General features: G+C 38.7%; 1 protein-coding gene across 8 annotated transcripts in view; it reads right to left on the bottom strand.

The window, feature by feature from the left end:
• NRXN1 (neurexin 1) overlaps positions 1 to 14,216 on the bottom strand; it is a 629,457-nt gene that overhangs the window by 17,060 nt on the left and 598,181 nt on the right. For 5 of the 8 annotated variants that reach the window (XM_042884865.1, XM_042884894.1, XM_042884885.1 and 2 more), the window contains one exon: positions 1,344 to 1,431. In XM_042884865.1, coding sequence (XP_042740799.1) covers positions 1,344 to 1,431 — 88 coding nt within the window. The remainder of the gene's footprint in view (positions 1 to 1,343; positions 1,432 to 14,216) is intronic. The other 3 variants (XM_042884874.1, XM_042884903.1, XM_042884926.1) reach the window with 1 other exon arrangement.

Raw genomic sequence — 14,216 nt, 5'->3', positions numbered from 1 at the left:
CTACTCAGTGAGCTCTTTGCCTCAGCCTTCATTGGCAGTTGGGCTTTTCACATCTCTTGTGTTCTTGAACCTTTTGGAAGGAGCAGGGGGGAGCAAAATCCCTCCCACTTTAAGAGCAGAGCAAGTCTAAGACTGTGTCTTGAGACTGAATGTGTACACATCTATGGGCCAGATAACATGCATCTCAGGGTCCTGAGCAACTGCCTGATGTGGCTGCCAAGCCACTCTCCATCACATTTGAAAGGCTGTGGCTGTCAGGTGAAGTCCCTGGAGACTGGAAAAAGGGAAGCATTTCTCCCGTTTTCAAAAAGGGGAGAAAGGAAGACCTGGGAAACTACAAGCTGGTGAGCTTCAGGTCTGTGCCTGGGAAGATCATGGAGCGAATCCTCCTGAAAGCAATATTAAGGCACATATGAGTAGGAGGTTATCTGAGACAGCCAGTACTGCTTCACCAAGAGCAGATTGTGCCTGACTGATCTGGTGGCCTTTTACAAAGGAGTGATGGCACTGGTAGACAAAAAAAGGGCAACTGATGTCTACCTGGACTTGTGCAAGGCCTTTGGCGTGGATATCACATCATTATCTCTAAATTGGAGAGAAAGGGATTCGAAGGCAGGGCTATTTGGTGGATAAAGACAATAGCAAGAGTGAGTGCAGCCTCATCAAGTTTGCTGATGATAACAAGCTGAACAGTGCAGTTGACACAAAAGAAGGACAGGATGCCATCCAGAACCAAATAAGGCTCAACAAAGCCATGTACAAGGTGTAACACTTGACTTGTGGCAATCTGTATACAGACTGGGAGAAGAAGTCATTGAGAACAAATCTTTAGAGAATTTGTAGATGTCTTTAGTTTGGAAAAATACCATAAAGCTACTTTAAATTTGAAACTGATGTATTCTATTATATTCAGGTTTTTACCATCTATTACAGTAATTCAAAATGAACATTGCTTTCACTGCTGACATAATAAAATATTTGAAATACTGAACTTTCACTGGGAAAAATACTTAAGGCATTAGCAATTGCAACACCTTTTTTTCTGATTGAAGTTGTCCCTTCTTTATCACAACAGTTACAGGGGTCCCAGAATGCCTTTGTGAGCCTAGCCTTTGGTAAGCTGTAACCCTGCACAGATCACAACTACCAAAAATGGATTCTAGGCTTTTGCCTTTGAATACTATATGGCAAACTGTCCCTCCCAGCTGGCATACGTGTAATAAGTATAAAGACCATGATTTAACTCATCCATGCTAGGTAAGAAAGGACTGTCCCTCTAGACTTCTGGGAGATGGAAGCATGCAAATATGAAATAAAAGAAAGTAGTAAAAAAGTTGACTAACCTAACCCACCTGAGCTCGGCTCACAGGGATCAATGTCCTCATCATCGCTGGGACATTCAGCCGAGGCCACCAGGATGTCATCTGTGGTCTGCAAAGAAAATAAAAGTCAAGTAGGTATATTTTAATTGGCTTATTATATTCTAAGGTCCTCATTGGTATTGCTTGAATTTATACAAGGCCCAGAGCATTCCAGATTTAATAACGGTACAGTGACACTTTCCAACTCTCTATTAGTGGGACACTGCTTTTCAATTTGCACTTGTCAGTTTTTAAAGGAACTGCGTTAGATATTCAGTGCAAGCCCTTAAACATTATAATATTTTCATGCAATAACAGAAAGTACAAGGAAAAAATGTGTACATTCAGGCTACCCATCTTTCCTCTTTACCTCAACTGTCTCTGCTATGATATTATTGAAAACACAAAGACCATTAAAAAACAAGTCAAAGTATTGAGCTGCCTGCAGCTGTTAAAACTGAAATTATATTGATTGCACTTGCTGCAGATATAGAGCCAAAAAAAAAACCAAACACAACACCAACCTAAAGGAAGGAAACAAAACTATTACTGAGTTAAAGCCACTATTCAGTGAGAAGAAAGGCAAGGAAAGAAAACAATAGTAAATATATACAGTGTTAGAAAGCATCAGTTAAAATATCCTTTTGTCTTTAATAAGTGAAGGATTGCCCAAGTTCTGTGCTGAGCTCAGAGAAATTTGAGGAACACCTGTCCAGAATTAGCTTGGACAGTTTGTATTTAAAAAAGAAAAAAAATAAATAAAAATCAAGACAGAGGTTTTCTATCAGATGATAGAACCTGGAGCAATACATCGAAAGCAAACTGGGGACTTCCATCTACCTTACCTTACTGTGAAAGAACAAGAAAATATTAAATGAAACACAGAGGCAATCAATCTGAACCTAATAAAATGATGCACCTTCTGTTCAAGCCACCTCTGAGAATAGGCATTTAGAAATATAATAAGAACATCCACAGTCATTAGGGGAAATAATAGCAGAGAAATATAAACTGTCATGCTCATGGTCATTTCTCAAGCAATTACTAATGAGTTCAGGAAGAAGCTTTTCCTATGGGTAAAATGTTTCTTTTCTGCCCATTTCAAGCTTCCCTTCGCCTCACTGAAGGAAATACATGAGGAGAATAAGAAAACGTGACACTGAAACATACAACTAAGGATAAAGTTGGCAAAAAAAAACTCTTGCTTTCCTGTATGATATGTATGGCAATTACAAGATCATTTTGGTCAATGTGAAATATCATTTTTGGATGTTTGTTTGCATCGGAGAAGGACTCTTAACACCTCAAAGTTTAACCTCATCAGTTTATGTCTGAATATGTAAATACAGTACTCCTGGCATTTTATGGACAAAGCTTAACCAATGTTATTTATCATATTCTTCTAACTAAAGTTCTAAAGCAAAGCACATTGCAATAATAGGCTTTTCTTTGTCACACTTCAAGAATATTAATGAACGTACGCTTTCCACACTTCCGTGAGGTAGGAAACTGATACAGGAATACATTTATTCACATGTGAGGTAGAACAAGGAAAAGCCTATTGTAATCACATAAAGATAGAAGACTGAGACATAATAGAATGGAATAATGTGTTGAAGGCATTCAAAATGGCTACAGACAACAGCTATGTTATGTCACAATTCAGTGCCTTAATCGTAAGGACCACCTTTCCTTATAGTTGGAAAGGTTTATGTAAATCTGCAAGGCTGCCAAACTAAGTTGGCAGATTTAGAATGAAAGTTATATATACATAAAAAAAAGTTTTCTAGTTGACCATTCTTCCTGCTATATAGCTATAGCAAAAGACAGCTGCAAACATCATACTGAATTTCTAATGTCCATTTCCTTCTTCCAAAAGACAACCATTTAAACCTGAAAATCAATATCTGCTTAAAAACCAATCTCTGCCTGCATTTTTCCTAAAGTACAGAATAAAAATAAACAGCCAGGTAACCAACTAATAAAGCCTGCACATAAAAGCTTAACTCTGTACTTCAAAAAGCACTTACAGTAATAAGAAAGTATGAAAAAAAGAGCCATGCATCTCCCAAACAGTTTCAATTTTGTCAGCAAAACCAAAGTGCCATATATTTTTCCTTCTGTCCATAATGCTGATGTTATACTTGTATGACCTGCAGCTGGAATACTGAACGCTCCCAGTTGAGCACTAGGGAATTGTGTATGAATACCATTCAGCAGAAAGCATCATATGCATACATAACAGTGATAGCAACAAATTATTTTCTCTAAGAACTAGTCTAAATGGATTTATGTTTAAGGGTGCTTTGGTGCACGCAGGGGATGTGTTAAATCCGTGATTCTTGTAACTTCAGCTGATAGAGATTAAACGTTCAGGTCGAGTTACAGAAGTACCACAGTGTCTCTCGTTACTCTTTATGTAGCACACTATGGTCAGAGTTTAATCTAACTACAGCCTCTTTGTCCAGTTTCGACTGTAATCAAAATTACAAGAAAATAACTATTGAAACATCATACATTTTAAGTGACTTAACATATGAAAGATACTTTGCTCAGTTACTTATAAAGGGAGGTCAAGCCTATCTTTGTAAGATGCTACTAATTCTAGTGATATCTCGGGAAAGAATGTGCACACTTGTTCAAGAACAAAGGGATGTTCTTGTTTGATAAAAGTGCATGCACACTAAGGATAAAGAAATGAATAACTATTAAAATAAACGTGAAGATACCATGCCAAGATTTGCATCTCTGAGCAAATAAATGAAATAATCTTTGTTTCAAATTTAATACAAGATATAAAACGGATTTTGTTGCAAACAATAAAACAAGTACCAGTATTTGAATGAGAAGAGGTAAAGTATGAAAATTGTTTTCTTTGTAAGAAATGTGTCAGGAATAATTCCAGCTTAGGTGTCAATTAACAGATGTGTCACAACCTCCCCCTATTCTCTGCTTTCCCCTGAACACGTCTTTCCCATTACTCACATATTTTTAGCATAAAGGCAAACGAGCTGTGAAAGGAAGTGAAATGGTAGTGACCAAGCTTCATATAAAAGTCATTAGACCACTTAAAACAATTTTAAATGGGATTAAGAATTAACTAAAACACTAGAGAACATAAGCAACACATAAATTACAAGAACAGAGGCAGCTACCAGATCACTCTGTGCAGAAGAGCTCTGACTGACAGGAACCCACCTGAACAGAGAGAAGGATTTAGATCTAAGGGTCTCGGGCAGCCAAGGGGTATAGATATATAATGCAATAGCACAATGTTTTACTTACTGCACATTATCTTTTTTGTACATTTTTTAATTTGGATGGGACGATTTACAATAAATTGGTTTTCCTGAGTGAACTGCAATTGTTGCTAGCACTATGGCTAATTTCCAGGACACTGCTTAGAGAATACACATTAATGAAGGATTTAAAAGTCAGTGGAAAATCCCTTATTTACAGCGAGTGCCTAATAGGATAAGATCCAACTGGTATTGTTGTAATACAAGATTGGATTAGAATGTCTCATGGGCAAGTTGTTCAAATTCATTTAAGAACTGATAATCTAGTTGTAAGGGATTGAAAAAAAGGGATTCAAACTAGCCGATGCACAAATGGAAGGTAAAGTAGGACTTCTTTTCATTTCACCTGCCTTCTTTGTCTATTTTCAGAGCCCTCTGTGTTCATTCAGTGGTTGTGGTTGTATAATCTGAAGCGTAGCCCACTCTAATAGGTGGCTTCTTAAATAGTTGGACATCTGTTCCCATTTCAGAAAAAAGGATGGTATGAAAAGCTTACAATCAATATGCCAATATAAAAAAATGCATAAAAATCATGCATTGTAAGGTGAGAAGTCATTACACAAAGTGATTTCTGGCAATTACTCATGGCTGTGGCCACTGCAGGAGTAAGTCTTACATCAGTCAGGTCTGTTTGCAGAAAGTAGATCTTCAAGATTTGTCTCTTAGCCAAGGGAGTTTAAAATATGACCAATCTGCCACCTTGTCTGAGGAAGGAAATGGTGACTAGTTCAAGAAAGCTCTTGGCCAGATCAAAAAGTGATGCTCTAGTTACGGCTTAAATAGAGTGACAGGCTGTAGCTGTAGGTAAATATCAAGTTGTCTCTAAGATTACAATCACAGGTTCAATACCAGTACCAGAAATTATGACTGTGCCCTTCTTATTGCGCTCTTGGAATGCTATGTCATAATAAATAAATAAATAAATAAATAAAAATTTGCTTGTGAATAAACAATACAGGAAACCATTTTCTGAATCATTCAGTTTTTGCATGACTGAGTGTAAATACGTACCGTCTTATTTACTTTTCATGTATGAAACTTGTTGAACCTGCCAGTACCAGAGAAACGCGATCTAAAAATTAAATCGCCAATCTGAATTGTGCATTCATTAACAGTATAATGGAACCTGCATATTTTCTACTAGCGTTTCACCAGCATTCTTTAAAAGCACAGCACCCTACAGCTACTCTGAATATAGTTTATTTCATTCCTATTCAGTAATATACTTTATCCCGTGAGAACTGCAACTAAATTCAAATTACACAACAGTTAAAAACTGATAGACCAAAATTATTATATGAATTATAAACAGCATAACCACTTGTGACTACTGCTTAAATTATTTTGGATTAAAACTTCAGCTCTGTAATCAAAACTATTCTTATTTATTCGTATAGCTGTGGCACAGCTTCCTCAGCTGCACCCCATGGGACTTGTGCTGCAGACCCTTCTCTGGACACACTCCAGGGCCTTGATGTCCTTCTTGTGAGGGATGCAAAACTCACTACACTTGATGACCACTTCCCTTCCCTGCTGGTTGCTCTATTTCTGACACAACCCGGGATGCCGTTGGCCTTCTTGCCCAACTGGGCACACTGCTGGCTCATGTTCAGCCAGCTGTCAGCTAACACCTCCAGGTCCCTTCCCTTTATGCAGCTTTCCTGGCGCTCCTCCCCAGTCCTGCAGGGATGCATGGGGTTGTTTTGATGTAAGTGCAGGACCCATTCCTTGGCTTGCTGAAGCTCATACCAATGGGTTCAGCCCATTGATTCAGCCTATCCAGATCAAGTAGAGGAGGAGAAGAGTCTGGCAAGGATGCTACTGGTAAGGGTTAGCAGTTCAGCAGGTTAGCAATGGTTATTCTCTAAAAGATCTTCCAAAAGGGCAAGATGGTCAGGAAGAAGGGAGGCAGGGAACAGCCGGGCAGAAGCCCAGCCAAAGAGATGCTGAGACCAGATGGTGCCTGAAGAGCACTGCCTGAAAAGGTTACAGGGCTCTGTGGAAGAAACTGGCTGTACTTACAGTAATGACCGGAGGTGACGGCAGCCTGAGAAGCACGGTAGAGCAGCCACAGCCCCATGGGGAAGAAATAGCATGGTGTAAGTGAGAAATTAATGGTGAGGCCGAGGGAGAAACAAGGGACTAGGCATACAAAGGAATGGGTATATGGTAGTTGATGTAGCCCGACCAATCACGGCAAGTTTATCGGCTAAATTAATTAACCACTGTTGACAAATGACTACATTAACACACACATTCACATGAAGGACTAGGAAATTAGACATCAAATTTTTCTACTCTCCTCGTTCCCAGTTCTTGGGCCTTTTTAAATTACTTATTTTCCTCCTGAAATTTTATTCAAACAGTTACTGTTCAGCGAGAATCAGCTACCACTGACATTTAAATGCAGAGGTCTGCTTCAGCTTAGCAAAAGGATATATAACTGGAACCATGATGTGAAGAAAGGAAAAAACAAGGTATGCACTTCTACCTTCCTAATTATATGTGGCAAACTTTTCTTATAAAATACAGTTCATGTTTACACAAGGGAGCTGAGAGCAGCCAGTGTGTTCTGATGCATTGGACATATTAATTTCTGATGCACTAAGTGACCTTCCTACAAATCATTCTCATATATATTCCTCTCTTTCTCTCCTCTATTTTTCTTTTAAAGGGAGGAATAAAATAACATAAACCAAAATAACATACACCAAAGTGCCCAGGAATGCTGGCAGAAACCAGCAAAATATGAAAAGTCACAAAAGAGTTCACATGGAAAAAAATCAAATTTCATTTTTGGGACTGGATTAATGACACAATTTTCTAGCCAAGACAGTGTAATTTGAACTTAATTTTCTGTGCATGAAGCAGATTTCTATGACTGGTTGTCGAGACAGTTGTAGAAAAAAACTGAAATACATCACATTAATCAATTCTACTCTTCAGCTATCTTCTCCCTAGTGTTAACAACCTCCCATTGGACGAAATTGTGTGCTGGTAAGAAAAATAAGCTATTGTGATGTAGCAACAATATCAGCTCTAGATGACATTTGGACAGCTGCCCCTAAATTTGTATTTAAGCTGCTATTGGTCAAACTGCACGGGCACCAATTACTGCTCATCCACCCACACCCAGAAAGTATTTTCTCAGTGCCATGCTGCTGAAAAAAGTTGTTTCTGCACATGGACATTAAAATGCTAATATTTCAGGTCTATACACAATATTATTACATATTTCATTAACTGCTGACATTATTATTACCCTGTAATGTGAACGTACAGTAACTGAAAATCGAAACACACTCCCAAACTAGATTACATCTAATTAATATCATCATGCTATTTCTCTTGTGTTTGTCAGTGTCTGACAGAAACATTAGCAAAATAATAACAATAAATTAAGATCTCTGAGTTTGTGACCTGAATGCTTTAGAAATTAAACCCTGAAGGATAGGTAAAATGCTCAAGATGATGGCTAGGATGCCCTGCAGGGTAGCTTCAGTCTTTGTCCCTCAGTATGGGCAGGGACATGAACACAGCTGCCCCACAAAGCAAAGCAGAATAATCTTTTTTCTGGCCTCCAATTCTCTATATAAAGTCTATCAGGAAGCTTTCCAAGAAACCTTAAAATCCACAGTATCTTTTTAATGCAGTCTAGTATTTCTATTACTTCTCCAAACCTCCTCTCCCCCCAAAATCCCAAGCATTTAAATTCTTGTAAGCAAAATTACTACAAATACATTTGAAAAAAACTATCTATAGAAAAATGACTTAACAAAATGGTGTGGCTTTCCTTTTAGCTCTGAATTTGAAGTTAATTGCTTTGGTCAAAGTCTCAGAGTTATTTACTTCATCCTGAAAAAAGCAGGAATAGAGATAAGAAAATCCACGTGCTCACGAAGCTGCAATTTTTTACCTGGAAAGCCAGCCAGGCAGTTCTCTGCAATGATTTTTAAATATATGTACGTTGCTCTGAAAGTAATGCCTCCTTTTATTTCCATAGAAACTAAAGCAGATAAAATGTGCACAACAACGCTACTTAATAAAGCAAATTCTCAGCTACAAAATTCTATTTTCTCAACATGGTCACCACCAGTTGCTGTCTATGCATGTTCACCAAAGATGAACAAGTGCCCCGAGTGTAAAAATGTGCACCAGCGGAGGTGACTGCTGTCGCTGCTGAAACACCACCTCACTATGCTCACATCCACTCTTTTGTCTCCAAAAATCTTCACCAAGCATCAACAAACATTAATGGGTGCCATTTTTTCCTTGTGGAGGAAGTCAGTGACATCCCTTCTCTCCATACCCACTTCCACGTCAGACACCACTGCGTCAGACTGCCTCTCTGCCGCCAGCAGAGCACAGAGCACAGAGCACAGCAACAACATGTAATGGGATACTGGTGGGAAGGTTCAACCTTTGCTGCCATACCATCATCTGCTTCTGATGTTATGGGCCAACAAAATATAGTAGGTGTTACTATTGGGGCAGACCTTATGTAGTAATATTGATTAAAAAGAACTATTTAACCCAGTTTTTTCCTTATGAGGAAAAAAAACATCTCCTGAACCACATGAACAACATTAGTTTCACAGATGCAGATGAGAAATAAAATTTGTATTAATGTTATTCATGAATGTTTCTTCTCTTCTCTTCTTGTACAACTTTCCATAAGCAGCTATTTAGAAAATTAACCCAACTGTTTTGCTTCTTCACGTCTATCCTTACTAGGCAACACACGACACAAACATCTTCATCAGTGATGAGCCACTCCCACCGTTTTTAAAGAACCTGCAAAGAGATCTTTAACATTGCACTACTACACGATAGCAGGAGCTATTTTGGCCTTCCCTTGTTCATACAGGCTGATACAGGACTAGCTGTGTTTCTTGGAAGCACAGCAAGTCATAAGAGTATCAAGCACAGGTGTGCTTTTCTCAGCTCATTTCTCACATTTCTCAGCTCTCAGCAAACAAGAAGGTTTGTTTTTTAGAGTAAATTCATTACTAGACCCAACTTTTAAGTGATGGCACAAAATTATGCTATTTTTAAAGAGAACTATGGATGTTTATCATGAACTTTGGACTGCTGCTTCAAAAAGGTCCTTGCTATAACAAAGTGGGCATATTTCACACCTGACCAACATTTAGGCTAACTCATGCATGAGAAGTAAAGCCAGTGTCAGACACACTTCTGCACTGATAAGAAACTGAATGTGATTGATGAGATCCAAGTATTTATTTTCTTCTAGACAATAAAGTAATTTTGCCTCCAAGTATAAAATAAATGTTTCTGGGCACTTTGCTTGCATTTTCTGACATGATTTTATTTTTAGTCTTCTTGTTTGCTGAATTTTGGTCCCCATTAATTCTGAATTCACAAAACACCATGGACATTTTCATAGGTTTTTCTCCATTTTAACCCAGAGATTATGTGCGTCTTCAACTGTGACACTGCTACAGTGGTAGCAAACCTATTAATTTATATTTATGGACCACACGTACAGAGATTGTTCAATTTTTAGAGTATGACTCTTACTGCAGTCTTATTCATCTCTCAAAACTCAAACATAACACTGTTGAAAACTTTAAAATTGACTGTTTGAGTTACTGGTGGGGAAGTGGGCTTCTTTTTAACTGACCTGTGGGCCTCCAATAAAACCCATTTTTTTGCAAACTGCAACTTAATCACTGGCATAAGACCATACTTAGCCATATACATAGAAGCCTGGAATCACTTAGCTACTAAAATCCCCAATACAGCAGAATTAGAAGGGCACTTACATTTAGCTGTGCTCCCATCTTCTTACACATTTACAGTACCACCAAATCAAAAGACTGTGAATATCCCTGACTATCAAACTGTATAACATAAGAGTATTTTGATCAATTGAAATCTATGGGAATTTAGCTACTAGGTAATTCTCAAAAGATAAAGGGAAGAAAAATCCTTCACAAGGAATGCTGTCTGTGAACTAACATTCAGTGTCCGTTCTCACTCATGTTATTTTTGGGGGAGGAAAAAGCTTTCTAATCCTGCTTCAAAATGCAGAATACCAAATAATAACTTTTCTCAGAAATGCAGAAAACTGCATAAACTCTCAGACTACTCACTGGCCATTTAGGTACATCAGCAACCTCATCTTGCCCCAGTGACAATAAATAAATAACACGGGATCTTCTGCCTAACACTGACTGACCCACAGCACTTTCTTCAAGTTGACTTCAGTGTGTTTTTTACTCGAGGCAAATTAAATTAACTCAGTCAGAAGCAGGAAGGCATCTGCTGTCAACCCTTTCCCAACCCTTGTTTTCGTCTTCTTGAGGAACGATATGCACCAACACCACTGCCAACACCTTCCAACCTTCCTTAGTGTCCATAGTTCACGCTATAATTCAAAACTTCTGAGAGCCCGAGAAGATAGCTGTGACATCTTGGATGCTAACTACTTGGTCACATTTTGTTCTCCAGTAGCACTGGGTTGCAATAACAGAGAAAAGGAAATTGGCTTCTCGCTAACTTGACTGCACTTCCTTATCTTAATTTTTTAATCTAAAAACTCAAACACTGATGGGACCACGGGCAGTACCAAGGAAATCCACTGACCAGTTCTGCAGGGCAGGGAAACCATGCCAAGCACCATTCTGCAAATGAAACTCGTTAATGCTAATGAGAGGCAAACGTGCACTGGAAGGAGACAATGCCTAATTGCTTTTCAATTAAAATAAGTATTTCATTAAAGCCACTGTTTTGGAGATACAGTTAATTAGATAGTTTCTGCGAGTGTCCATTTGTCACACGGGCATTTGAGTTTGTTAACGATGCCTTGATTTCATAACCGTGTAAGCAACCGCGCTGGCAGCAGATGTGAGGAGCGTGCAGCAGGGCAGCAGCAGCACCACGCGCCTGGAGCTGCCTTGGAGTGGCCGCACCCCAGTTGACATCATTTAGCCTTCAAGTGCTTCCAGACCACAATGTTCTTCCATAAACACTTCCAATATAAAGCAGATGAGGTTGAAATCCATGTTTGTTATACGAATAGGATTTATTTTTAATCTCTCATTATGTTAGAGCTGTGAATTCAGTATATATCACAGTATAAATACTACAAAACCTACATTTATGACTCAATATCTTGTTGGCAATTATTATTTTGATTAAGTTAGCTATTTAAAGATACCTTCCAACTCTTGTACTTTTTTAAGCCTGCGTACATCAAATTATTAGTTTGCATGCATGTGTACACTCTTTCATATGAAATAGCTCCCTAACTTCTCAGATTGATTTCAGAAAAAAAAAAAAAAAGAGAAGAAAAAAAGAAAGAGACATTATTTACATGCAGACATTATTCACAACTACTTTATTAAGCTGTTCTACCATCCCTAGAAGCCTGCCTTTTTCATCATGTGTATGAAAATATAACCAGCTTTGCCAATGGGAGCAGCTTAAGAAAACTAGGAGAACTGCAGTTCATACACAGGGTCACTTGGGTTTGGGACATAAGAATATGGTTGCCTCACAGTGTATATATACATATCTGGTCATCCAGTATTGAAGAGAGGAGCTGAAACCTAGGAGACTCCTCCTGTGGTAAGAGCATAGCAACATTTGGATAAGGAGGAGGAGGAACAGGAAAGATTTGAACAAAAAGAAGAAAGAAATCGGGCTGCGAGAGATGGCAAGATGGGATACTGAGATGAAGAATCATAAGCATGTGAAAGATAATTAAGACACTACTAGAGGATTTAGGAAAAGAAATGAAGCACTGTGCTTGATATACAGTTACAGAACGGGAACCACTACAACCATTGTAAGTGGAAGAGAGAATGGTGTGGACAAAGAATTAGGGCAAATCAGCAGCGTGGCACCCATGGAGAGCTAAAAACGATCAGTGGCCATGTACAAAGGCAACTAGACAGGACAAGTTTGTGGTTTGTAGCCATTAGAAACAGACTGCAAGACAGCTGCAGACAATGAGTGGAAAGCAGAACTTCTGGACAGAAGCCTGGTCCATGAGGCTCCACCCTCTTAAAGGACTACTGCTGCCTACTGCTCCTACTGACTGTTGGTAGCTTGGCCTCAGAGATTTGCAGGGCAGACTGGCAGGGCACAGCTGTGCCAGTTGTCTGCTCAAGGCTGTCAGCTTGGCCATGCATGAGTGGAGTATGTATCCACAGCTTGTTTTCAAAGCAAGTGGAAAAACCTGCACACGTGACATTCAATTTGGAGAGTTTTTAAGGTAACACTCAGTAATTAGGGAACACCAGGATTCAAGTATGATGTGAAACATGAATTCACAAGCCATGTGCCTGCACAGATTAATAATAACATATTTGAATGTCAGCTGGTGTAAAGATGCACAGTTGCAGGGAAACAAAACATTCACACTTCAGTTGTGTATTTGGCCCATCATTTCTTGTGAAATCATTTAAAACTGAAAACCTGAGCTCATAAGCTAGAACTGCTTCATCACTCTTCTGGCTGCAATATGGCACACTTCTGAGACATATTCCAAAGACATCCTGGCTGTGAGATTCTCTAAAAGAACCTAAGTTGAAATGATTAAGTCTTGTAAACTGTGATGCTTCATGTTCATTATTACATTATGAGCATTTACTTAAAATATGACAGAGAATTTAAAATAGAATGAAAAGTGGAAAATCAACCATCTTTGCAAAGCTGTTATTCAGTTTTACATTAAACTTTGCTGTTTTTCCATTGTCTAGTAGGAGCTTAGAACTCACCTTCTTTTGTTTTTACAAGACGGTGCAATTCTGTTGTTGAAATTCAATACAACACATTTTATTGAGAGCAAACAGAAAAAAAAAACATGGTAAGGTTCCTCTTAAAAATGGAAAATGATTTTGCAACACTCAGGCTCAAACTCAGATGAGAGTTTAGCAGAAGTTCTTGTTGCTGCAACTAAGACTATCAGTTGGCTCCCTAAATAGGCATAGTATGTCAGCAAAGTACAATGAAACTCCTAAAGTTTGTCAGTCTTGTTTACGTGGGAATGTTATTGTGATTTAATGAAGTTAATTAAAACTAGTTTAATTCCCAAGTCTACACCTGTATTCTGAGAACAATGACTGGACGTGTTTTGCATAGCTTTTGCAGGCACTGTAAGCTACCTCCAGCTCCAGGTCCCTTCCAACCCAAGCCATTCTATGATGATGGCTAACATCCCTTAGAGAAGCAAGCCCTTATACTCCCACTGACATGCTCCATGTGTCTGACTCTACCAATCCCAACTCTTCAGATTCCATTCTCTCTTCCCTAAAAGCCATGTTCTGCTGTTGGAAGAGCAAACTCCACTGCCAAAAAAATACAGACCAACCCATGAGAAATTCTGAACTCAACAGGACCATTTCATTCCTTCTCCCACCGGTCCAACATCAGGTAGCCAGGCAGTTTGTCACTGTCAGCACCCCTTGAGCTCCTTCAGTTGGACAGCCATTGAAGAGTCCAGTTCAACTCTCTTAAGCTTTTATTTCTCAGAGTTAGCTTCAAAACAACAAGGTTTGTTTGTTTGTTTTCGTGCTTTTACATATCT

This window comes from Lagopus leucura, unplaced genomic scaffold (assembly GCF_019238085.1).
Source record: "Lagopus leucura isolate 7727_CA_CO unplaced genomic scaffold, USGS_WTPT01 Super-Scaffold_73, whole genome shotgun sequence".
Lineage (NCBI taxonomy): Eukaryota > Metazoa > Chordata > Aves > Galliformes > Phasianidae > Lagopus > Lagopus leucura.
This window is presented reverse-complemented; position numbering and strand designations above follow the sequence as displayed.